Here is a 27,495-nt window from a genome sequence, read left to right as displayed (position 1 = left end):
TCAGACGGTGGAATGCGTCTGTTGCCTTGTGTGTGTGTTTGTGTGTGTCTGTGCATGTGTGTGATGCAGCGATCCCAGGCAGGTAGAGAGACAACAGGTCCTGGCTGCAGTCCCAAAGCTTAGCTTTTGGAACTTGGATGAAGAGAGTTGAGTGTAGGCAGAGCCACAGCAGCCCCTGCAGGAGGTTTGTTGAAATTTCTAGTGACAAATGGATCAAAGAATGGAAACTTAAATGCACACAAGACAGTGAAACTCTGAAGAAAAGAAATGTTTAATCAAGCGTACCTGCATGTTCATTTATTCTCTCTTCCTTATTTTCTGTCAGGAAGCCCTTTCATGAGCACACACACGACCATCGACACCTCTGCTGTCGCTGTGTCTTCGGTGGAGACGCCACACGACTGTCCAGGTTTTGTCACAGTGGAAGTGTTGGGCAATGTCTGCGACTTTTGCAAAGCCCAAGCCAGCAGGCACATGAGGCCGTGCCATATGGCCCCGGCCAATGCCCCCCGCTAGCCTGTCTGCAGAGAATTGTTGAGGATCAAATTTTCTCACCTTCTGTCTCATTCACCCCCCCCTCATTAACATTTTTGCTCTTCCCGAATCTCCTTCCTCGAACACGTATTTCAGATTTGTCTTTTTTTATGTAAGGTTCATAAATATTCATGATGACTTAGTGGCAAACTTTGAACACCATACATTCTTTGAAATGACCATTGACACTCCTTATCAGTTCTTTTTCATTACTATGTAAAAGCGTTTTTAAAAGTCTATTATGAAAAAAAAATTTTAAAAATTCAAAACAGGATTAGAACTGAATATATAAATATAACTTCCTTATCCTTCCTTACATATGAGAGGGGAAGGGGTGGTGCAGAAGGAGTGAGGCAGGTCAAATATTTGATTTTGGCTTTAGGGGCGGAGCATACAACTTTTTGTTTGTGTAACTGCCAATTTGTATAAAAAAAGTAAACTGGCTTCTTTTTTAAAAATAAATTAGAGATATTTAAAAATTTAAAAAAGAACAATTTCTTTTTTCTTTACAATTTTTTGGTGATTCTTTGTTTTTTTATTTAAAACTTTTTAGGTTTTTTTTCTTTTTCTTAAAAGATCTTTGGTTATTTTTAAGAAAAGATTTTGGCAGTTTTTATTCTTTATTCTTTTTTTCTTAAAAAATATCCCATTTATCACAGCCAGAGATTGCAAAAATAGAAAAAAATGTTGGATTATTATTATAATACAGGTTATTGTACAGGTTTGGAAAACTAAATTCCATGACCTTTCTAAATCTTTCATCTTTCAAGACTTTTCCAGGACTGGAAATTGCTTTTTGCAAATGCCCTGCATTTTCCAGGTTTTCATGACCATATGAACCCTCTTCATATACATTGAGCTGACAGTCATCCAGCCCGACTAGCAATAAAGTGCAACAGCTGACAAAGCTTATATGAGCCGAGCGCTAAATCACACACTGCCAGTTATCAAGCAATTCAAGGATCAAAGCTGCAGCGCCCTGACAGAGGCTATAACAAGAGCGCCTTTGTCTCTATTATGGTCATGTGCTGTGTAAAGAAGTGCTGTGTGAAGGAATACGAGCCGAAAGTTTGAAATCTGTAACCTCGGCTCGCTTTCTTCCTCACTGTCACGTCAAGAGAAGTCCCACATGAATAAATAAGAAACTTGGCAGCTGAGTGTCAAAGTTTTTTCAACCAGACCGCTTGAAGATCAGTTGAAAGACTCAGCTGAGATGAAGAAGTGCAGTGTTTCATGTCTCGTCTTATTTTATGTTTGGCAATCTATTTCCGCCCCGTACCTGTCTAAGTCACTCACTTCTGGTCTGCCTCACCTGAAATATAAAAGCGATGCACGCCACCATAACACAGGACACAGGATCCTCCTAAATACAAGCATACGAGTGTTCCTGGGTGTGACTGTAATTTCCACACAACCACAGCCTCCGTCTTCTACCTCCTGTTAGAGAGACGGATCTTTTAAATCACCCATCCTCTCATCACTCCTCTCCTTTCCGCAGGGGCGAGAGCCAAATACTGGGGAAGATCAAGAGATGGGGTGGGGGAGTTTTCACGGGAAAGAAGGCACTCTTAAAAGACACCCGCAGGGTTCTGCCGGGCAGCTTTCCCTTCCGTTGCATCATGCCTGGCATAAAGTGAGAGTCCCCAGGTTAAGAGCAGCCCGAGCCAGATGGGAGAGTGTGAGAGCGAGGGGAAGGGGAGGGAGGGGGGGAGACAGAGGGGAAGGATGGCAAAAAAAAGCGCGGGCCCTGCAGTAAGCTATTCCAAGCGCCTTTGTGGGGTTGCCATTTTTTCATTCTCTCCCGCTCTCCTTTGAGGGGATTTTCTATTCCTCTCCCTCTCTCTCTCTCTCTCTGTCTGTGTCCCCATTTCTTCCTCTCATTCTTTTTTTATTTTATTTTATGATGTTCTTTTTTTCTTTTTGCCTTGGTTTCTTCAGGCACTGTGGTTCTTTTTTATCGTGCCAAGTTTGTTGAGCCAGGGCTCCCTCTCTCTCTCTATCTCTCTTTCTCTCTCTCTAGCCGTCTGCATCTCCTCTGTATTTTTCTTTACTTTCATTACCCCTCAGTCCCCTTCTGTCTCACTCTCATCCATTTCCACTGACTTCTTTCCCCCCCTAAGCCCGATTTCACTCATCATGTTTGCCTCTCGTCTCCTCTACAGCCTCTTTCCTTCCTGCATCTCAATCCCTTTGATCAGCAGCCAGTGTGCAGTTACTCTCTCTCCCTTTTTTACTCCTCCTCCTCCTTTTACTCTCTTTGTGTGGATTCCGCTGTCTTTCCCCTCAGCTGGGTTAAAAACAGTGTTCGCACACTTGATCGTTATAATGCTCCTGGGCTCCTGAATCAATGGCGTGGTTATTTTTGCGCTTCTCCCCGCGGCCATCGGACCTTGTGTGTGTCTCAGATGACATCCTCACTAAGCCAGCTGAAGCTGATGTGTGAAAACAATGTGCGTTCACACTGCTGCTCTTAGGTCCTTTGATTAAAGATTTCTTTCCACACTCAAACACCTAAATGATAGGGAATTTGTGAAGTGTTGTCCTCTTTTGGTGGCCAAACAACAAAAGTCAGCTGTTGATGAGTGGTACAGATTGTCTGCTGAATCTCAGCTGGTTAAATCTCCGTCCAGTCTGCTCCTGCTCCCTGTGATCACAGTATACTTTTTCTAATACCCAGCACTGTCCCTTTGTTGTCATTTACATACTGTATTTTCCTGTCATCAAACATCACGGAGCATGACTACGATATGATTCCTGTCAACAAGCAAACACATTCTCACATACCTTATATTGAACATCTTTGGTTAGTTTTCTGTCTGGCCTTTTGTTCAGGGAGAAAAAGCCAAGTGTAAAACACTGTACAGTATATATATAGTAGTATGTAAGACTATCATTATAACCTTTTTACCTCATAAAACACACTTCATTCAAACATTACAGAGACAAAATAAAACCGTCTTGGCTTTGATTGTTTCAATAATCAATTCGGGTTTGCTGCAAGTAATCCTTAATTTCATTTATTTAGATGTGCTGGCTCTACCAATGTTTTTCCCAGCTGTCTGGCCAGCTTTTAACTAGTCCTGTAACGTTGTCCCCACTGCTCACAGATGCAGTCTTTCTCAGCTCAGCTGCCTCTTCCACCAGTGAAGACTGGCCTGCTGTGCATTACATCACCTCAGCATCTCTGCAACACTTATCAAAAATTTTTTTCTGTATTTTCAGTGGTATTGAAAATATAATCATCTCAATACCCTGTTTAACCTCTATACTATAATACCCCCAAAGCCTAGAGTCCTCCTCAACAAAACCACTTATGCAAAGTATGAGTTACTGATTTTGTCCGATGAAGTTCAATACCGAAGAATGTAAGAATATTTATTTTATTTTATTTATACCAGAGTCTTAAACACTTGACCAGCAGAGTCTTTATGTTGTTTTTAAGGGAAATTCTGCATATTAAATCCTTAATAATCATTTTTTTTCTGACAGTTAAGAATAAATACTGGTCAATGTCGGCAACTGCTTTGTGTAATCGGCTGTACTGACAATTAAAATGAGTGCTCTCTTTACTGCTTCATAGCACCTGGCTGTGTCAGAGCGGCTTACACCATTGTTTGAAAAGTCGCCTTTTTTTGTCCCCTGTCCACACTAAAACTCTAGGCAGACATTTTCAAATGAATTCACTTTGGAGAATGTTTTCAAACAGCTCAGATTTGGGGCTTAGTGTGAGCCGAGAACGAAAATAGAAAATGCAAATGCATTTTCATGAAGGCTTAGTATGTATGTTGACTCAGCCCTGTGTTGTGTGTACTGTGTTGTATGTTATGTAATGTGTTGTGCCTGTAAACATACACAGGCTTGCATATGTGTCACATGCTTTCGTGAGAGCCCGTAGTGTTGTGCGAGGTCACAGACAGACGATATGGCCCAGAGAGAACAAATTCCAGGTCAATCCATAAGAGACTTATAGGGGAACAGAAGTAGAGACAAAGAGCCATGAGCTCCTTAGCCTGGGTCCTGTGGGAACTCTCAAACGAGCCCCTTGTCCTTGCAATGTCACACCCAGCAGGAACACATTTTCACACAGTGCCCATTTTTCAGCACATTTAAATTTAATCAGGTTATGGGGCTGTGACCACGGAGCGACAATTTCTCTGGACCGTCTGATAGCCATTCCTTCTTCCCAGGGAATAGGAGGGAATATTTCTGAATTGAATAATCATGTTTGTTATTCCTGCAGTGTAGCAAAGGGGAATCAATATCAAATCAAATTAATATCTCTCCACTGCAGCAACAAAAAATGAAAACTAAGACTCGGTGCACTTGTGCCATCAGTCATCGGCAAAATCTAGAGTTGCTCCAAAGCCAACAAACCATGTGGGGAAATGAATGAGTAATGTTCTCCCGTACCTTAGCAGCTATTTTGCTCAGTGCCCTTGAGCAAGTCACTTAACGTGCTGTTGCTCCAGTGGAGCAACACCAGGGGTGAGCAGGGGTAGATGCCGACCATTTCTCTGAAGACACGCAGAGCATGAAAAATTATGCATTAAAAAGAATTAAAAGACTCTTAAAGTCAATTAAGCTGCTCGGTCATGTTTGTGTGGCTGTGATTTGATAAAATTTTTCATCAGATTCTGATTCACATGTTTTTAAATCCTGAATGATGTGTGGAATCATCTTTTTCCAACGGAGCCCCATTCACTGTAACCTTTTGAAACCTTAGCAAATTGGTTTGATTTCTTTTAAAAACACGAGAATGAGGCAATGAGCAATGAAAGAAAAAATTACCCAAAAATTAGCAAGAAAATAGTAAAAAAGAAAAAGTACCAGAAGATTACCTAAAAATTAATTTAATAGAAAATGCACAAAAAAATAAGTAGAGAAATAAATTACCTTGTAGATGTGCTTTAAATGATTTCCTCAATTATTTTCTTTTTTCCCTAGCTTTTTAAAAAGTAATTTCCTAATTCTAGAAATTTCTTGCATTTTGTGGAACTTTTTTCACTAAGGCGATCAGTGTTTTCCCCCCATGTTTTTGAAAGAAATTGTACCAAGTAGCTCAGATTTTAAATATTTAAATAATTGTTAAAGGTGTCTTAAAACTGCAAAGAAAAATTATGTCGCTCCGTGTTTCAAAGGGTTGAACCAGTGAAAAACCAAAACTGCACAAACTCTGACAGTAATTACTGTGTTCATGTCTGATCCCATCACTCATAATGTGCAGCTAATAGAAAAAAATGTGTTTCCAGGGTCTTAAAAATTGTGATGTGTTTGTAATTGCAGTGATATGTCACTTCCATAATTGAAAACAATGCTGACGAGGCATGCGGCCAATCGGTCTTTGTAACCGAATGTGGATAGCCAGTGATAAACAAAGTACACCCTGTAATTCTCCAAACTAATTTATAGATCTGTCAAACTGCCAACTGTGCAGTCTGTTTCAATATGATTAAAGTGTCCTGAATCTGTAATTTTCTGCACGGTTTAATTGCTGTATGTATTTTATACAATAGTGCTTCTGCAGTACATTGACTCTTTGAGGATTGGTATTCTTTGTTTTATTTTACATGCTGTTTTATAATTATTATGATGTAAGCCATCGGGTTCATTGCACAAGTAAAATCAAAAACCTTTTACGTATTTCTCCACAAGGCTGACTTGAAATGTCATTTATAGACTTCACAGTGACAAAATATGCTGTCCAGCTCATATTAAACACAAAATCAGACAAAAACCCCCGAACATAAACCCATAGCGTTTAAAGGTAGAGTATAATAAAAATAGTTTTCTTTCCTGTATAATCACCTGAAAAAATGTGTCGCTGTGTTTTTGTCACATTAAAATTAGCCATTTACAACTACAGAGGGAGCGGGTCCTCGTCCAGAGAGTCCGTCATGTTGCTCCCCGTGTTTATACAGCAGCCCAGAACAGACAACCCAAACACTGGCTTTAGACAGGGACATTTGTCCTGGAGTGGAGAAGATCTCTGTGGATAATTCGTCTGCTGGAAAAATCTCCTGAACAATGAACCCTGAAGGAATTCTAAACAGGAGAAGTTGTAGCTGGTTAAATGTGCAATCCTCATCGCTAGAAAATGCTACTCGACTCAACAGAGAAAAAGGCTAGCAAAATGCAAATATAGAGAAAATCTGATCTTCACAATTGCTTTTTAAAGTTGCATCAAAAGTCCCATATTATGCTCATTTTCAGATTTATAATTGTATTTTGGATTTCTTCTATAATATGTTGGCATGCTCTAGTGGTCAAAAACACTTTATTTTCCTCACACTGTCTGCCTGAATATACCTGTATTCACCCTCTACCTGAAACACTCCGTTTTAGTGCCTGTCTCTTTAAGACCACCTTACTAAAAAGCCCAGAATGTGTGTAACAGCTCTGTAGTGCAGCAATTTCTATTTTTATATATTACAGTTGTGATGTCACAACTTCAAAGAATTCCTCACGGCTTGTTTTAAGGCACAGATTCTGTACACAGACTGTGTGCTTTCGTCTGTGGATTGAGCATTTACATACTATCACACTATTTATTTAACACATGTACCTGCCTTATGATAAAAATACACGAAAAACTGACTTTTTACAATAAGGGACCTTTAATGAAATGACCCTTCAAGGCCTCACATTAAGCGCATGATTAAGCGCTAAGCAGTGTTAAGTGAGTACTTACCCTGTCAAGACAATGACATCTATCCTGACAATCTAGATATTAAATGAACATTCAGATTTATTTTAGGACACTCTCTCAATGAGTTTTTTTTCACGACCTCAGTATGACCTCCTCAGCTTTTTATCGTAATCTTCTTAACCATGTCCTCCTCTCCTCTCTGCAGTGCAACAATGACTATGCCCCGGTGTGCGGCTCCAACAATCAAAACTACCAGAACGAGTGTTTCCTGCGCAGGGACGCCTGCAAGCAGCAGTCTGAAGTACTTATTATGTCAGAAGGTGCCTGTCCTGCAGGTATGTACATTCACATTATTGCACTTATACAGATTTATAAACAGGCAAATACACATCACAATCACACGCACACAGGGGAGCACAGACACTAACACACCCCTGCAGTGCACAGAAAGAAAATACTCAAGTAAAATGTAACACTTCCTGCACATTGTCTGCAAACATGCAGATGACGTGCGGCTCGGATGCTGGAAAAGTAAACCGTATCCCATTTCAGCATTGTTTATACAGTTGGTCAATTATTCATGCATATTTATTATATTCATCAATACATGTAAATGCTTCCAGTGGATGGAGGATTGTAATTACAGAGTGATGCATTACTTCAAAGCATTGAGATGATGAAATGTATGTATGTATGATGAAAAAATTGCTAGCGGTGACAGCCTGATGTAATTTTCCCAACTTTAATGTAACAAGCACAACCGCGATGACAGTGACAAGTATTCTCATTGAACAGATGAAGATTTCATCATAGCCACACAATGTCCTCACGAGAAAGCGCAGACTGCATGGCTCAGCAGGCCTCATGGCCAAATGCAGAGTGTTGAACAAGTTAATTATACAGTTTATTTAAATTTGGAGTGTTAAACAGAAAGTAGAAGAAAGCTTGACAGCTGTGACCTTTCGTTATGTAACGATTTAAATGAATGTCAAAAGGCATAAAATGCAAATACTTGCCAAATTGTCATAGGTGGTTACTGTAACACTGTTGCCAAGAGGCATGCTCAACAAAGCAGAAAATTGAGTGGCTGAATCACACATCATCTTGATGGCCATTTCAGTCTTTTCAGGGAGGTTTCTTTTTCTTTTATCTTCTTCAAAGATGACTTGAATTAATTCTGTAAGGGATTCAGAGGCTGCCTGTGTTTTTTAAAATGAATGCTTACTGTGTGACTAACAGAGGGCAAGAAAGAATAGATTGTATACAGTGAATAGTAGAAACTCAAAATCACCAACTGGGATGCACAAATCCAGCTTAAGTGTGTTTTTAACTCAGTTTTGGTTAAATCTGGACACTCTCTAGTGCACTTCTTTTAGGCTGGTGATAGCCATGGCCGAAGGCAGTACATTTTTGGGTTGTCCACTCTGTTCTTTCATCTGTCCCATCCTCGTGAATGCAATATCTCAAGAATGCCTTGAAGGAATTTCATTGAATTTGGCATAAACGTCCACATGGACTCAATGAACTGATTACATTTTGGTGGTGATTATTGAAAGGTCAAGGTCACTGTGACCTCATCTGTCTCATTATGGTGATGGAAATACGTCAGGAACAACTTGAGTTTTTGAATTCTTGTTATTTGACCATACATCCAGTTGCAGTCGAGGATGAACTGGTTAGAATTTGGTTGTCAAAGGTCAAGGCCAACATGACACTGCATCCGTCTCACTCAAGTGGATGCAATGTATCAAGAGCACCTTAAGGAATTTTTTTCAAATTTGGCATAAATATCCACTTGGACTCAAGGATAAACTGATGAAACTTTGGTGGTCAAAGGTCATTTTCACTTTGACCCTGTTCGCGGCTTTCTGATGAATGAGGTATCTCAAAAACACCTTCAGGGAATTTCATCAAATTTGGCACAAAAGTCCACCTGGCCTCAACAATGAACTAATGGGAATTTGGTGGTCAAAGGTTAAAGTTCACAAAAGACCTCACAAAACATGTTTGTGGACATAACTAATCATACACTTGTTAAAAAAAAAAAATCATGTCTAGCAGGAGATATTGGTGTTCTGTAAAAACCCTTTTCTGGCCATTACTCACCGTCATATCTCAGGAACAGAAGGCGACAATTGATCAGATACTGAATTGGTGACACTAATCTTGGATACCCACCTTGAAACTGTGCTGATTGTATAGATCTTCTGTGCTGCAGGGGGGGAAGATGTATGTGAAGAATCCATGTTTTCACAGACATGGATGTTAACTCTAAGCTGACTGGTTCACTGAGGTGTATTATCACAAGGCAGTAAAACTAGTTAATTTCTTTTCTGTTTAAGTACTGTCTTGCCTCAAAATATGTTTTTATTGCTGGCGGTGGCCATGGTTGGCTAATCTTTTTAAAAACTAATATACTTACAGAGATAAACCCCCCTGCTTCACATCAATGACTGATAAAGTTCTGTCTTGTTTCTCCCTTTTTATAGTCTTCGACTGTATAGCTTGTTGTAGATTATCCATAATATTTAGGAAATAGCCTCTTATTTGAGTAACAACTTTTAGCTTCCTTTCCAATGCTGGCATCGCCCATTGTTTTCATCCTTCCAGTGGCTGGAAAGAAAAAGCACTCTGTGTAATTATCTTACATAATTGGGATTACTGTTTGCTGATATAGTTTGGTGTTTAAGCTGCTGAGTGGGCGTCTTTGGATGGAAAAGGTCAGCCACTTCATTAGCAGTGTTATGGAGACCAGTAGTGCTGCTCGGAGTACGCAGTGCCATAAAAGTTAAAGGTTCTCGCTCATAAAAGGTTTGGGAATAACTATATGAAGTCATTCTATAGGTAGCAGTAGAAATAAGATCGTCATAAAATGACATTTTCATCCCAGTGACTGAGCATCAGCCGGGTCTGTTTTAATGAATACACCTAGTTTCTATCACCAGGAAATGTACCTGGAGGACTCTTTTTCTAAAATGACCACAGTGACTAAAACAACTACTTTAACCTAATGATACATGTTCCTATATACTGTATGTCAATTTCCACTCTACCAGCAGTCCATGACTGAAGGTGTTTCAGTCATGATTTTTGGAGCTGATCTGGAGGCAGTATCTGCTGAGAAAGATCACAGGGTCTGTTTGAAGGCTCCCGTTTATCTTGTAGCATTATTTATTTATTTAATCATATCATAAATCAATATTGATTGGTAGGCAACTTGTTTATTGATTGGCAGACAACATATATGATGCAATATATTCCACAGTTTCTCTTAGAGAAACAGCTTCAACCATAGCAGCCTATGTATGGTTACCTGGAAGCAACTTAGAGTTTAACCATAGACTGTAAAAATAATGGTTGTAGCTACTGTGACATCTACCACTGGATTACAGTATGCAATGTTGAAGCCTCAAGTTCAGCATCTCGGCAGTTACCATCTTGTTTTTGGGGCCAGAGGAGTCCATATTTGGGCGAGAGGCTGGCACTGTGGAATAGTTACAGGTGGATCTGGCTGAGGACACAGTGGCAGACAGCCTGTCACTTAAGTGGCCACAAGCTTAAATATGTGCAACTTTGAGCCTTAATTAAATTTAATGGTTAAGTTATGAAAAATATACCCTTGATATAGTTGTCATTAACAGGGGTAATTATCTTTAGAGACTTTTTTTTTTGCACCAGGCTGTAAAAAAGGTGCATTTCAACATGGAAGGCGTATAGAGATTGACTGGCTTCTGGACCTAGCTTTCATTGGCCTTTTGATGGACTGCATTTTTTTTTTCGTTTGTTTGTTTGTTTTTTGCACTTGTGTGTTGGCTTATTTTTTCTACCATGGAGGTTGCTGCTTGAATTTAGAATAAAATACAACACAATAATGAATACTGAGGCAACCACTTTTTAAAATTAAGTTATAGTTTTTAACATATTTAGTCAGCCTCATTCTGTTTTTTAGTCAAGTTTTAGTTGACTAAAGTCTGGGTATTTCAGGATTTTCTTAGTCTAAAAAAACAAAAACAAAACTATTTTAGTATAGTTTTAGTCAGTGCTAACTGTTAACATTTTAGTCAGTAGATTAAAACTGCAAGGATTAAGCAACACATGTATTAGTGGTCAGCTATTGAATTAGTTGCCAGTTAATTTGATAATCAATTAATCCATCTAAGTGAATCAGTAAGAAAAAAAAGTCAAGATGAGTCAAGAAAGTCATCAAGTGCCCTACATCAGATTATATTGAAGATCTCAGTCAATCTGATCAAGCCAAAAACAATAATTTTGTCATTTTAGTAAAACTTTTTCACAGATTATGTGAATTATCTCATTTAAAATAAATAAACAAGTTGACTCATTTCTTGCTCCAATATAGTCTTGCATCAGCATCTCCTTGTGACAATTGTTTTTACTGACACGCACACACAAACACACACATGCTCTCTCTCTCTCTCTCTCTCTCTCTCTCTCTCTCTCTCTCTCTCTCTCTCTCTCTCTCTCACACACACACACGCACGCACACACACACACACACACACACACACAACCTTTATAGAGACAACTGATCAAACTATTTAGAATGAATGTCAGCCAATAAGGAACAGTGGCTTATCAATTATAGCACCGGTCTCCGTGACCGTTTATACATACAAAAGCAGGCACTGATGTTCTCACCCCCAGTATTTATTTTGTTGGAACATGCGTAATGAGGTTTGACCAATGTAATGTGTTTAATCCCATGATTACAAATCTAAATGGATAAGCGTGTTCTTCAGATAAAGCCCTCCCTCACGCCCACCAAGGAGTCCTTTCTGAATCTACCAATTAGTGAGTCATGTTGTGAATAATGTGCTCAGTTGTGAATGAGTGAGTCCACTGGCAAGGTGATGTTGGCTGTTTCTGAGGCATATGTGAATCACTGCTCCGGTTAAGATGGTACTGCTGGCTCGAGCTGAGCAGTCGCTGACTCAGTTACCCTCAGTGACAGGCAGCAGGCTGAAGTCCATTAAAAGGCCCTTGAATGGGCACAGCTCAGCAGAGGGAACATGTGGAGACCGAGGTGGAAATGTTACCGCAGTAGCAGCAGTGAGGTCTTCTGTGTGGCAGCGGGCAGGATGACTGTGCACGGTCACATGAAATCTCTGGCATCTCTCTCTAAAATTGCTTGTTTGTGGCTTGTGTGCGAGGTCCTTTTCAAGACATGTGATAGTGTAAGCCAGTGTGTGTGATGTGGATTTGCCATCTTTTGTAAGAGAAATGGATAGAGAGCCCTTTCTTTCATGCAACAAGCACTGCTTTTGAGAAGTTAATGCAGGGTTCAAACAAGGATGTATTTGTGGTGCAGTCTTCCGACAAACAGACCGTGACAGTGGTACTACAGTAGATGCTCTATTCAGCATCATGTTACACTCAGATGTACACTTGATTCTGGCATTTATCCAGAACAAGGCCGCATCAGTGTTCATTTCACTGGAGCCTGACTCACTTCTTCTTTTCTAAGTATAGCACAGTGGGTTTAATTTTAAATATTGCATTTGGGGTCATTCTGTGGTTTCAGTTAATTTTAGTGTGGTTACCTTGTTACATTTGGATGGGGAACAGTGATAAATTGGACGTGACACATTTAAAAAAACATTAAAGGGAGAGCTCACCCCAAAATCATGCATACATTGCTGTTGAGTTTTTCAAATATAGTTTTTTTTTAGTTTTTAGCACCACAAACTGAGTGCCACCTATTTCCATTATATTGGAGAGAAGGCAGCTATCTTTACAGCTGATGTCTCCAGCACTCTGCAACTCACAGCAAAACAATGTAGACTGTAAATAGCACTGCAGGTAAGAGGAAAACTGTTGTGTGTGGACTGTGAACCCTTTAAATTAGACAAATAAGATGCATCATTGAGACAAAGAAATAAATGACAAAAGATGGAAAAAAAGGTTTCTGCAGAAATGTAATAGTATTAAATGTAATACTAATGTAGCAGTGACCCGGAGTCATAATTCTGTAGAAATTAAAAGCTATCTCGACTAACTAAAACCACAGACTGTAAAAGTAATGGACATAGCTACTGTGACATCACCCTTTGGTTTGTGGACCACTGTTTTGAAACCTTGAGTTTGGCATTTTGTCTGTCACCATCTTGGTTTTTGGAGCTGGAAGTGACGAGAGACTGGAGCTGTTGAGGAGCCAGGGGTTGATCTGACTCGCAGACAGCAGCGAAGCCTTGCAGACAGCCTGTAAATTAAGGGACCCCACCTTAAATATGCTTAATGCACTGTGTCACAAAACTATGTTGTTACCATCGACTGCATAATGGTTGTTGAAAAGCTGTTTTTGAAGCCTCAAGTTGGCATTTTAGCCGTTGCAATCTTGGCTTTTTTGGGGCCAGCAATTACCAAATTTGAACGAGAGGTTGTAAATATGGAGGAGTGGGGAAATAAAGGAGCCCCATCCTTAAATATGCATAACTTTGACCCCTAATAAAAAGTGAGTTATAAAGAAAATCCACCCATGTTTTTGTCTCCCTAGCTGATTTTAACATCCCTGAGTTCTCATGAATGTTGAGATTAGCCATAGAGACCAAAAACATATTTTGTACCAGGTTGTAAACAGCTTGGAATTTTAACATGGGGGCTCTTTTGGAGCCAGCCTCTTGTGGTCAATGGAGGAACTGCAGTTTTTGGTATTGGCAAGTATTGGCGTCATTTTTCAGCCTTGGAAGATGCTGCTTGATTAAAACACTTAAAGTTCACAGCCTTATCCTTCTTAGAAACATTTCTTGAGATTGACCAACTTTCATCGTATATGGAGCTTTTAAGAGTAAACGTCAAAGGAAAGCAACGCAATGGGAATTCATCTTTTGGTTAGAAATTATATCACGCAAACACTGGTGTAATGTCCCACTTATTATATGCATTCCATCTGAGTTGTCTTTCAAACATTCTCAATGCACTTAGTTTATCAAAATCTACAACACTTTTATACTAAAAGTAAATGCTACAATATCTCCGCTAATGCGTGTCAATTGAACTGCAACTTTGAAATGTCACTGACAATTTAACTGAACAAACAGACATTAGTCTGAAATCTCTGATGGGTATTCATTTAGGTTAACATTTTGTGCCTGTTAAGGCAATAGTGTGTGATTCACAACTTATCAAATCATTCAATGAGTCCTTGTGCCCTGCAGGGACGCGACTGCATTCATTATGTTTCTCCACTCATTTATTGAGGTTTTATCATCAACACAATGCTCGTAATGTGAGCGTTACTGGGTTCTGTTTGTGGTAGCTTCCAAAATGTCAAAGGCAGCTAGAAAATAGCTCCTGTCAGATGGGTTTCAGTGGGATGCACTAATTTAAAAATAATGTTAATAAAAAGTTATTTCATAAAGTATTAAATAAAATAAAAACACCTTTAGACCTTACATATTCAACACATTAAAGCAATTGTTGTTCAAACCTATCATGACATAGCAAAGTGATGTCTTTAAGTTAGATCTAAAAAAAATAGATAGATTAAATCCACCACAGCAATACAATAATAAATGAATGGCAATCTTTCTGCTTGATTAAATTAGTACCATCTTATGTAGACTTTGCATATTAAGAGAAAACTGACACCAAGTAATTAAGACTAAACCATGCTAAATGCAGTTAATTTAAATCTTTGACATCTTTGAGATAATGAAGATATCTAAAGTTTCAAACGCTTGCTTTGTGTTTGAAAGTCCAACACACGAGATTGCTGTGTGGGAGCTTTCTTACGTAAGCAAGTGTTACACACCAACCTTTCATGTGGAAAAGTAGGGCAGGCAGCTACTTCTGAAGAGTTTCCTCTCTGCTCTCTTCACCACTTAGCCATTTAGGTGATACTCTCGGCTAAATGAGTGCAGCAGTGGAAAATGTTAAGATATCACAAATACCAGCGATACGAGTAACTAATTGTGAGGAATGCAAGCGTCAAAACTCCTCTACCCAAGCTGTACATGCATTGCCACAAAACCTTCCCTCTTTCTATCGCTCCCCCCCTCTCTCTCTCCCTCTCCATCTCTCACTGTCCTCCTTTCCATTTCCATCTTCCAGAATCCCATTAGCGCCAACAGCACACAGTGTAATGGATATATGTCAACTTGCCAGTGCCAATACTTGTTTTCCTCGCCGGGGTGAGAAACATCATGGAATAGACATCTCTCGGAAAAGCACTCGTCATATTAGTGGATCGGTGTAAGAAAAACAACAGGGAGTCCAGCATTGTTAAGTTGAGACAACAGTCTTGCTACACTTGGTTGTTTTTGAGCATATCACATGATCTTCATAAGCTGTGGGGTACCCAGGTCCAGATCCAAGTACACTTGGCCTGAAAGTCTAGTTTGTTTGATTAGTATTAACACTGTTTACCGTACCTAAACAAGGTAAATCAAATATTCGTCTGGAGTGTGCTTCATGTGTACTTGATTATAGTTGGTATCAGGTGTGAAAACCAACTGTGCCAAAATGCGGAAGAGACTGCTATTTAACACTAGTAGCAGTCGTGAGTAGTGTTGCAAATGCTTTTCTTAATGCCATGATTTCTCTCGATATGTGTGTATGCACGCAGCATCTGTCGATCTCATTCTCTGAACTGCATAAACATGGGCGATAAATAAGGCAGGGGAGACGGTCGCTCTTGACATTGGCTACGCTTACATGCATGCTATTTTTCCACTATTATTCCGAATATGACAATATCTTGAATTTGCTGAGGGTCATGTAAACAGCATTATATAGGTATACATAAGTACTACTACAGTAAAATAGATATGGCAATTTTACAATAGTGGGCCTTAGAGGTTATTAATAAATAAGGAAAATATAGATGTGATTTAAACATTTTCTGCTTGTTTGTTGCTCTTTTTTTGGCCCTAAGTAGGGTCAAGATGTGTATCCTAAAAATAACAATTTTATTGAATTCCTTGGGTCAGAATTGTATGGGGAAATGTCTTCATTTGTCTTTGTATGTTGTTAACTTAAAAAGTTATGCCATCCTATGCGCATGGACCTATTTTTCCATCTAGACTACATATTCAGTTTAGATATTCCAAATTAGGCCATTTAGACCAAGACGCCTTTTCCGATTAAGACTTTGGATATACCAGTATAATTCACGTTTTAATGCTATTATTTTGGAATTTAAAAAGTTTTTACCACAGCTTGACACACAAAACCTCTTGTCTGTTGACGCTCAGCTCTGTGAGTTTTAATGGATACGTTGTACGCGAAACAGTTTGCCAATAGTTTGCAATACTGGTGTAGTAATACATGCCCAAAAGAAGACACACCTACTTTTAAACATTATGAAAGACTTGAATATTAACAGGTTTTTGGAAATGCACAGATATCACAGTGTTGATCATTTCAAGAAGGTGGTTGATGGAATAAAAGAGGGAAACTGTGTTTGCATGGTCAAACAAGTCCGCCACCAGTGGAAAACTTTTGAACACTTTTGATGCAAAGACGCAAAATGATAAGTAGCTCCAACCATTCTACTTTTCTATATTTTGACACGATAACCGGCATGTTAGGAGATGTTAATTAAAGTATGCACGGCTACATGTAAATGGAATGGAATATTCATTTTCATTAGCTATGTAAACAGCTTAGTTGGAATGTTGTCTTTTTCAGAATTAGGGCAAGAACAGGAATATTTTGTGCATGTAAATTTTCTATTATCTTCAGAATATAAACAGTAGTAGGCATAATGTGAAGGGTGACCCATACAGGCTTTGGATCTTGCAGTTAGTGTTTTTCTACACTATCACAAGAGCGTAAACAAATTTCATGTAGATTATGATGCAAGCGTACTTGAATACAGAACATAGTATGAATCAATCATCTCTAATATGAGAACGCCCATACATAGGTTTTGTGGAACTGCAAATTCCACATTTTTCTAAATTTTCTTCTTTTTAGCTTCAAAAGCAATTTTATGCAAGTCACACTTTCATGAAGTAGTTATTATAACATCTTCACGAATAATACCTATTACCAGCTCCAGCAGATGCAGAGCAATATCAGCATTAATTTGACAATGTGTCTCCAGTCACCTGATGAATGTTAGTCCAGTGTTAACTCCTGTTAGCTCTGTTTTGGTCTCCACCAGCTCCGGAAGGGAATATCTGCCTCTTTAGCAGCTAAAAGCTCAACTATTTTCACCAGTTTGGTTGTTAACTATGTCTTTCTGCCGTTTGATGCTGGCCAGGTAGCATAAATGGGTTTTCAGAGCTTTATTTGCTGAAAACATCCTCTGTACATACTTGATGTTAAATCAGCTTATAGACATAGTAACCAGCAGTTGTGACAACTTCTCACATCGTCTTTTGTTACTTTTAAGCAGTTTCCACACAACCATGTTACAGCCACTATGGTCAGCCACTGAGTACTGACCCAGAATCAAAATTTTTGAAAGGAACTTGAGTATATATTGTCTCAACAGTAGCTGAGAAGGAAGAGTGTTTGTTAGTCATGTTTCCTATTTGATTTGAAACCTTAACACACTTGTGACACTTTTCGATACATTTCCATGTCTCCTCTCATGTTTTTTGACAGCACGGTTTCATGTGGTCATTAACCCTCTGGGACGTTGCTGAGGCCAAAAGGCCAGACGTTAGTCTGCTGCCATTGCAAACAGTAAACAGGAGGCCTGCTGAGGTGCCAGTTTCATGCTAAGTGACGACACTGAGGCATAGACAAACATAATACCACAGCCTTCTGTTTTTTGTCCCTAAGGAAAAGAATCTTGTAATGGGTGCTGTAGAAAAGTGTGAACACCATGCACAATATTAGATCACCGAGGTTTGGCTTTGTGCTGTCTTACAAAGTGGGGCGTTTTAGCCCATTATTGACTTTTTCAGTGCAACATATGTCAGACGACGAAGCAAATTTACACTTCCTTTATTCCAGTTAATTCCAGTCTTTATTACCTTCATGTCAGCGACAGATAAGAAAGTTCTGATTTAAAGGCCGATAACAGGAAGAGCTCTCAGCGGTACAAAGCCAGTGAGAGCTGATTACCACAGGATGGTACCACTTTCCTATCACGCCAAGTGCTAGCCCAGCACAGTGAGGAGCATTAGCTTAGCGAAGTGAAACAAACCAAGCAGTCTATTTTCCCCAAAGGAGAGAGTTGAGCTAAGGCAAGCGCTAACATAGCACTTTCCAACTCAGTTCACAAATGCGAACAGTAGAACTTTAAGGAAGTCATTAAATGGAGAGGTGGGAGAAGGTTTAATTGACACATTGTTAAAATGTTGATGACATATTAAATCACCATTTTGTCGCTCTGCGGTCCCTGAGCGCCAACAGATGACAGCAGCCATATGTTTGTGATGATTTAGGAAGCACACTCTTGCTGCCATAGACCTGGAGCTAAATGACAATCAGTGTAATGGTGTCGGTATAATCACACATACGGTACAGGAGAAGTCATCAATACACCACTAATTCTGTGTACAAAAAAAATCCATGTCTCCTCTTTGCTAATGAGCAGCAAATTCCATCTGAATTCTAAGTACTTTAAGTAATGATAATCTAATAGGTTATTGATCTGTAGGGAGATTTTGTTCTGCTTGCTCTCCTCCAGAGAGGTCAGAAGTCAAGATGAACTACAGAGAAGCACCCCACAGGGGATTCAAGGTGTCTCTCAAGGACATTTTAGGTTGGGGCAACACCGTTGCCAGACGAGAACGTTAGTGTTAGATGATTCTGCACAATCCTGGATTATATCCAGTGCCAAAGTTTTTAAGATGTGTGCTTTCTGCAGCATCTTGAGGGAATTATCCCAGCTGACCACCAATGTTTTTAAACATGATATTTGGTTGAATTTAGGTTGTGAGGTTGCTAGACCAAAATTTAATGTCAGGATAACGTTCAATGCCAACATTAGTTTCCTGTAGAATACGGACGACAGATGAAATGAATATTTTGCAGCGGTGCCCCCAGAAATTTTTCACAGCTGGCCAAATAGGGCTACTAAAAATCTTGGAGTGGCGCACCAAAATCTAAATGTTATAACTCATTTGTGGGAATTCTATAATGCTCTTGTTGTAGCATAGAGTAGTTGAAAACTCAGTATTAGATTTAAGGAATCACATTCTGATAAAACATGAATTTGTATGTTTGGCCCAGTGTGGATAGTAAATGGTCTGTAAAATGGGTCTTCAATGGGATTGTCTGTGTGGTCTGTGATTGCCCCATGCCAGTTACCCACATGGGTGGGTTTATCCAAGTGAGCCCCAGATAAGATGACCTTTTTGGTCCACACTTACGTGGTACCTAGGTAGCCCTCACATAAACCATGTGGGGCCCACTTGGGTAAACCCAACCATTTGGACAGTTCACATGGAGCCAATATGGAACCTGTAGACAACTCCTTATAGGGCCCATTTTTCAGCCCATTTACTATCCACATGGGCCCAACATACACTGGGTATGGGTAAAGTTACCATTTTCGGTCTGTTTTAAAGTACCATATATTTGTATAGATGTTAGGTGATTCTTTGTTCCTTTCCTCATAAAGACAAATATATACTTTAATCTGAAGGATCGCATTGATTTTAAGGAACAAAAAGCCTTAAGTCTTCTTATGTTTAAAAACACCACGCTGAGGCCTAAAATTACTTTTGGTAAGACAAACCAGCCATTTGCCGTGCTACCCCTTGGTGATCACAATATACCCTGTACAATAAACTAGACTACACCACTGTTCGAACTCTTTCTTTTTGCCTCACTTCATTATAATGGCATGTCGGCACTGGCCGTAAATTGTGAATCATTCAATATGCACATCCAATATCCTAAAGATACTGAGCTGGTTGGGGCTTTGAAGCTGAAAACTATTCTGTAATGGCAATCAGTGAGGAAACTTAAGCAATTCTTGCAAATTATAGCGTGATATACAGATGGCTCAAAGGTCCACCATTTCTGAGATTGTAATTTGGGGTCTGTGTTCTATCGAGCAAGCTAATTGGTCAGGAAGATATAAGATTTTTGTAGAATCCAAGGATCCGCCAACCCCTGGGGTCAGCGGATTAAAAACCCATGTTTCCTACTGAGCAGAAAATGTTCCTATCAAGTTCTGCTTTGATGGAGCATAATTTCAAAGGTGAAAAAAAGACTTGCTCTACATCTCCCCAGACAGCTACTGTAGCCTTTCAAGCTGAAAATACTGAAGATTCAGATTTGTACATGGCACAGCTCACAGGAAATAATCCGACTCTTGTTGCTGTTGGAAATATTTCGCATGGGTTGTGTTTGTGAGCGTTTGAGTGCTGCATGTTTGCATTCAAGCATTTGAGGGATTTGAAGTTTTTGTTCAAAGAATGGAGAAATATTGCCAAGCTACTTGCCCGTGTCACAGACTATGTGACTCCGAAAAATCACAAGGTTTCACAATAAAGACAGCCCATTGGAATATGAGCACCTTTTTTTTTTTACAAGCCTAACTTTAAAGCCTCATATACACTAGAGGGTAGAAAGTACACTCATGCAAGCAGGTAGCAGGGGGTGGGTGTGTGTGTGTGTTTAATTCTGTACAGCCTCTGATGTAAGCAGCACAGTAAGGTTAATAACAGATCCCCTAAGGTTTCCTCTCTTCTTCTATCTGCTTTTCTCCTTTTCTAATCAAATTGCACCAAAATCTTTAAAAAAAATCTCTTCAATCATCTATTGTCTGCGGAGGTAACCATTTTTTTTTCTCCAGGCACTCCTCCTCTGCTCTCTTACTCACTCTTCAGTGCCTCTCACAAAATAAAATTGTGTAGTATCTCCTCTTTGTGACCCCTCATTTGGCAGACAAGCGGGCAGAAAAGTATGCCTGTGCCTATCTCCCTTGCCATTTTGTTCTATTTTCTAATGCCAGTCTTTCTCTCCTGAAAACCTCTGCCCTTGTACAGATACTAAAGGTTTTTATTGATCCCCCATGAACCCCTTCTGACTTTAGCCTGATCCTCCAAACTAAGCCTTTTCATGAAACACTGCACATTTAGTGTCCCGCATGTACCAAGGTCACTGAAATTCTGCAGATTTAAACAGAGCTAAGACAGAGGGCAGTTTTTGTAGAGCCTGTGGATGGAGATTTTTTCCAACATTAGTGTACAGAGATTTTTTTTTCAGCGTTAAAGTTACCCTTTTTTCTTTTCTTTTTTTTTTGTAAACATATTTCTATTATTCTTTAGTGTCACTCAACAAAATGCCCTGCATGTATCCCAGAAATCTAGAAAATGTATTTCCTTTCTCTTTAAAAGGTTGCAAAGCCACTTTTTAACTTGTGCATTGTTTGAATTCATGTTTGCTAGCTGGCAGTTTTCTTCTTTACTGCCTTTGTTGTAGCATTGCTATGTCACCATCAATTGTCGGACCTTAACAGGAAGCAGCTCATGGAAACATGGCATAATTGGCAAAATGCCAAATATCAGCCCTAATAATCCACCAGGCTGATAATCTGTTTACCTCCAAAAAAAAAAATCTGTCCATCAAAAGAAAAAATATATTTGTCCAAAACTTCAAATTTCAAATTTGCCAGTAAAATAATACATTTCTACTTTTATTTTGAAGGCAGTCCCACCTCAGTGGTTATAATCAGATCTTAACTGGCTGTTTTGAGACTTTCTCGCCTTTGGTACATCTGGCCGTCTGCTGCGCTGACCTCAAAGAATCATCACTCTGGAGACACGGTTTTATCCCGTCAGAAATGTATTTTATCGACCCGAAGCTCATGTCATTAAAGTATCAAGACAGCTCTCTGATCCGACTCCATGTGTTTTAGCGTGTGCACCTCTTCATATAAAGCCCTCTCACACGAGTTTCATATGGAGCTGAGCTTTTATCCCCCTCCAGTCCTCTGAGGCCCCGCGTCTGGTCTCCGGCGCTGGGCATTTTAGCTGATCGCTTTATGATGCGGCTCAAGTTACACGGTGCCTGTTCTTCCAAGTGCTCATCAGTATCCCTTTCACAGCCATATTGTTAAACAGTTCAGTGAGCTCAGTGTGTTTGAGGGAGCTTTACACAGATTCAGTGTGAGAGCCATGGAGGAGTCACTGACACACAAATGCATGGACAACTGGAGACGTCATGAGTGTCTTCCCACAGTCCTTAGACGGAAAGGTCCACAGTTGGAGGTGTTATCATCACTGCGCTGTAGAGAGGAGAAGATGCTCGAAGCCTCAGGGCACCCTGCGCCTTTTTTTTTCTTTCTGAAATCTGACTCCCCGTGTCACTTTTCTGCATCATCTTTAGAGAAATCTCATCTCGCTCAAACACACCCACAAGCCGCACAAAGTGTCGCACTCTTCACACATACACTCGATTCACACTGGCCAAGACACATACTTACACATGCAGACACGCACAATTTTTCAGCTAATGTCTGTAGCTTTGTGAGCCGCTGGTTAATAATGGTGTTTGTTCTCCTCCGCAGATGCAGGCTCAGGATCAGGAGACGACGGTAAGATTACTCACCTCCTCCTCCTCCTCCTCTGTTTTAACTCCATGCTGTATGTGCTGCTGTTTAATGTGTCTGTCTGTGCTCATGGTCTTCCTCCGCCGACACTTTGTTCGCAGCTCGGCAGCATCTGAGCAGACATGCGAACTGTGAGACCAGACAACTGCAGTTTATTTAAAGAACATTGTGGTATTTCATGGCCCTTAGCAATATGTTACACTTTGTTGAGCAAACACATAAGTTTGAGTTGAATGCACTTTAAGTTCTTAATATCATTAAATAATCATTCAGTATCATTACATCACTAAAAATAATGAAATACAATGAACATACGTCACATATTACAATAATTTATATGCATTAGTTTCTGTAACTCATAGTGTTAGGTTACCACTTTTTAATATACCTGCATGTTTACACTTTATTGCTTTAATACCATGGATGTATGAAAAGCTGGACTGAGTTCATTCCTATGAAAGTTTCTCAGTGGCACATGAAGCCAAAAAAGTTTAACTGCAGCTTTTAAAATTCTTGGTGATTGTCACTAATTCTGCACTGTGCAGCCCATAGATCAGGTGCACTAGAGACTTCTGCAAGCCGAGCGGGCTACTTTCTGTTGAGCGCTCTCTTAACTTCAATGGAGATAAAATGACTTAATCTTGCTGCTGTTGCAGTATTTCCAAACATTATGGGGTTGTAGGAATGACAGTGAAATTCCATTCTTTGTCAAATCAAGTCACATCAATTTTATTTATAGAGCCCATTATCACAAAACACGGTTTGCCTCAGAGGGCTTTACAGCATACAACATCCCTCTGCCCTTAGACCCTCACATCACCTAAGGAAAAACTCCCCAAAAAGAACCCCACTCTGAAGAATGTCTTGAAAGCCCGCAGCACTTCCTTGTTGCCTGTTTATTATCAGCTGTGACAAAGTTGCTTCAACTTGCATTGTTTGCACCTTGTGTGTGTGTGTGTGTGTGTGTGTGTCTCTTAATGGCAAATTTTTTTAAAAAAAATATTCTGGTAACTCCAATTGTGGCAGAAACTGTGTTGAGTATTTTGCAAAGTGCTTTTATGTATTTCTGTCTGACTGTGAGAAGAATTTTATCAACGCTATAGCGTCACAACTTTGCAAGATGGAATCATGAATGTCACAATGAAGGTCAAGTTTGGACATGGGTGTGGTCCGAGCAAGAGGGCTCAAAGAGGGGAAGGAAGTAGGGAGGAAACATAAGCCTCCTCTCCCCTCCCACTTTGGGTCCTGGTCCATATTAGTTTGCATTTCAGTGTATTGCAGCTGGAGTGATGGCATCACCAACTGGTCTTTAGTTAAAAGCTGCTGCATTCATTACTTTTATATAAATTATGGATCACATGAGTACTTGCATGTTGTTGCAGTTCCCCTCATCTCTACAATGTTTTAGCATCTTTGAGCTGATTGTATTGGTTTGACGGCCTACAATCTTATATATTTAGTTCTGTGTCACCACTCTCATCATGTGTTGTCAAATGCAGTAGTTAGCTGTCTTTAGTTAAAAAAAAACATCTAAAAAACAAAAATACAACATGCCACCATACAAGTTAATTAAAAATTAAAAATAAGTTATCTCGAGTTAATGTGGCTCCATTTCTGCTGGATGTGTAAATCGGCAGCTGTTTGCTGACACGTTCAACAAAACAATTTTATGCCATATAAATGTGTCAGTGTTGTTTTCACAGCTTGTTTCCAGCGCCCCCAGGTGGCCATTTGCAAAAAGATAAAGTAAGGTAAAGTTTTAGTGATCCCCTTGGGGGGACTTTTGTTGTTGCAGAAGCACCGTGACAGCAGATAAATGGAGAAAATAAAAGAAAGAATAATAAGAGTTAGATAAAAGAATGGTGTAAATAGATTTAGCAGCAGAGCCAGCAAGTCTGTGTTACCATCGTGAATAGGAAGGACAGACAACATCAGTCTTTATGAATATTATTTCAGCTCTAATCTGATGCCAGACGGGACAACTGTCAAGCAACAAAAGAGCTTCCTCTGCTTGCCAGCATTCTTTGTTTTGCTATATCTGTATCTGTACACATTTCATTCATCATTCTTTCAGATCAAATTCATTTCTGTATTTGCAGGGTAATTCAGGAGGAAGCAGGGAGTGTTTACGAAAAAAACAACAACATCAAAGTGGCCTTGATTGCATCATAAAAAAGAGTTTTAGTGGGAATGCTGATTCATTTTTTAAAAGTCTTTGCTCACAACTGCTGCAGTGAATGATAAAGTAACTGTGACAGAAATCTATACTAATAATAAAATAAAATTAAAAAATAAGGTCTGTGATGGATTTGCTGTCCATTACCTAAACCTACACCTACACCAACACCAGGGATACTCACCTTGCTTTGCTTGGGGGCCACGTTTGCAAAATGACAGGAGGCCAGGGGCCAGTCGCAACAGCCTCATACATGTTTCTAGGATTGTAGGACATTTCTAGGATGTTGGGAAATTTCTCAGATTTTAGGATTCCTCTAGGATTTTAGCACATTTACTAGGATTACTAGGATTATAGGAGATTTTTCAGATGTTATGACATTTCTAGGATTTAAGGACATTTTTAGGATTTAAGGACATTTCTAGGATATTAGGTCATATCAATGAATTCGGACATTTCAAGGATTTTAGGACATTTCTAGTATTTTTGGACATTTCTAGGATATTAGGACATATCGACGAATTTTGACATTTCTAGGTTTTTAGGACATTTCTAGGATTTCAGAACATTTGTCAAATTTAGGGATGTTTCTAGACTTTTAGGACATTAGGGTCTTACTTCTGTCTGGCACTTTTTCTGATACACAAGCTCTATTTTGACGCTGTTTTGCACTGGCACCGTATGGATACTAAAAGTATGAAAACAATTCCCAGTGTGAATCACTATATTTTTATTATGAATCAGAAAATGGTTGGGGGGCCACCCAGAACCCAATTGGGGTCCAGATTTGGCCTGCGGGCCGTAAGTTGATTATCACTGCCCAGCACCCTATCCCATAATTAGAAAAAGAAAGAATGGTTTGGAAAATGGTCAGCAATTACAAAACTTTTGTGCATAGTTCAGTAAAACATTATTGGCACAGTCCTGTTGGAATCCTAATTTTCAACAGATTAATTTGACCGATTTTTTTTGTGTGTGTTGTTCATTAGAGACCCAAAACTCAAATCCACTGATACAGCACATGTGCGCTGCCTTTGTATTCGTCCCACTGAAATTATTCTGTTTTAAAAAGATGTGCAAAGACCACACGTGTCACGGAAACCTCACTCCCTTCATCTTTTTTATTTGGGATTGCGCACGTGTTTCATTTTCTTCTCTTCACAGTGCTGAATGAAAGACAGTCATAGCAGCTGTTTTCTCAGAATGCCGTGTGACCAATACTGGAAATAATAAACGCTGGAACTGAAAGAGGATGCGATTTGGGAGGGAGTGATAAGTGTATGAGAGTTTATTGTGATGATGGAGAAGAGCTTAGGGCTGCCAGTGACTTTTTATGAATAACTTTTGTGTGAGTAACTAATCACTCATAAACCTCCAGCTGAATAATAATGCATCATTCAAGTGAGACTCTAATTTGTTGCTTAATTGACTAACAAGACTCTAACGTCAGCCCAGACGGTCTTTAGTCAGGCTCATGTGTCAGTGCATGTTTGTACGAATGCATATATTTACTCTGGTCCGTCTCTATCTGTCGTCCTCTGTTTGCCCACGCCGTCCCTTCATTAACTGTCATGCATGGAGCTTCGGCAAGCATATATGAGAGAGAGATTGGAAAAGAGATTAATTCCAAAAAAAAGAAAAAAAGACAGCAGACAGACGGATGAACGAGCGGAAATGAAACTGGTGCTAGGTCAACAAGAGACAGCGAGAGAGAGAGAAAGAGAGAGAGAAGGGAAGGGTGGGAGGGTGGGAGGGGGGTGGGGATAAAGAAATGGCCCGAGGAAAGTCGCAAAATAGATAACAGAGCTGAGGAAACAGAAGGCGAGTGATACAGAGATGGAGGGAGAGAAGGAGGGCAGGCAGCGATAAGAAACATGAGCACGAAGAAACAAAATGAAACATTTTCATGTCTTCTGAACACAGTATACAGAACATGCTGTGCTTTATGTTGAACTTTATTATTCGACAAGAATTCTGTGTAAGAAGCATAACACAAATTGCATAATGTATTCACATGTGGCTTGTAAAAACTGACATGAGTATTTGTCTCTTTTATTGTCATTCCATCAAGCAATGCCATTCTTGTCTAACTCTGTGCTTATATTGGACAAGGATCACACTTCCCCGGAGTGTTTTTCAGCAGGACGCCGTCGAAACTTTCCTGCATCCTTGGATAAACAAGCATTCACAGGGTCTCTCTTATATAAATACTACTTCCCACGGAAAAGTCTGGAATGAAAAGAGCACGGAAAAGTGCATTATATATTGTAATGAAAACCAAAAGTCACAAATTAAAAAGCTATACACAAATGTGCATACAGCACATCAGGAAACTGCAATAAAGTCACATTACTAATTTACATTGCAGTCCTGAATTTAAGGTTGGAGGCAGACAGGTAAAGAAAATGCTATATATGCTACTAATATCCCATTTTATACAAAAGAAAACATAAAAATGTCAACATTTTATGTCATAAAAATAATGGTAAAAATAATTCTAAAAAACACTTAAACTCAAAAACCAGACCGAAAACTTAGACCTGTCATAGAATGCACAGTTCAGCATACTAACTTACTCGGCATCCATTTTTCAGCTGATGGCATCAGTGGGTGGATTTAATTTTGTTTTTTTGGATTTGATTCCACTCTTCTTCTCAG

General features: G+C 39.5%; 1 protein-coding gene across 2 annotated transcripts in view; it reads left to right on the top strand.

The window, feature by feature from the left end:
- The window catches only part of tmeff2a (transmembrane protein with EGF-like and two follistatin-like domains 2a), a 142,086-nt gene that overhangs the window by 48,770 nt on the left and 65,821 nt on the right, over positions 1-27,495 (top strand). For both annotated transcript variants that reach the window (XM_088082989.1, XM_042494882.2), the window contains exons 3-4: positions 7,386-7,515; positions 22,620-22,646. In XM_088082989.1, the coding sequence (XP_087939115.1) occupies positions 7,386-7,515; positions 22,620-22,646 (157 nt within the window). The remainder of the gene's footprint in view (positions 1-7,385; positions 7,516-22,619; positions 22,647-27,495) is intronic.

Source organism: Plectropomus leopardus, chromosome 10, assembly GCF_026936395.1.
Source record: "Plectropomus leopardus strain MGB_pleo_1.0 chromosome 10, ASM2693639v1, whole genome shotgun sequence".
NCBI classification, from domain to species: domain Eukaryota; kingdom Metazoa; phylum Chordata; class Actinopteri; order Perciformes; family Serranidae; genus Plectropomus; species Plectropomus leopardus.
Note: the sequence above shows the minus strand (reverse complement) of the source record. Positions and strands in the feature narration are given on the sequence as shown.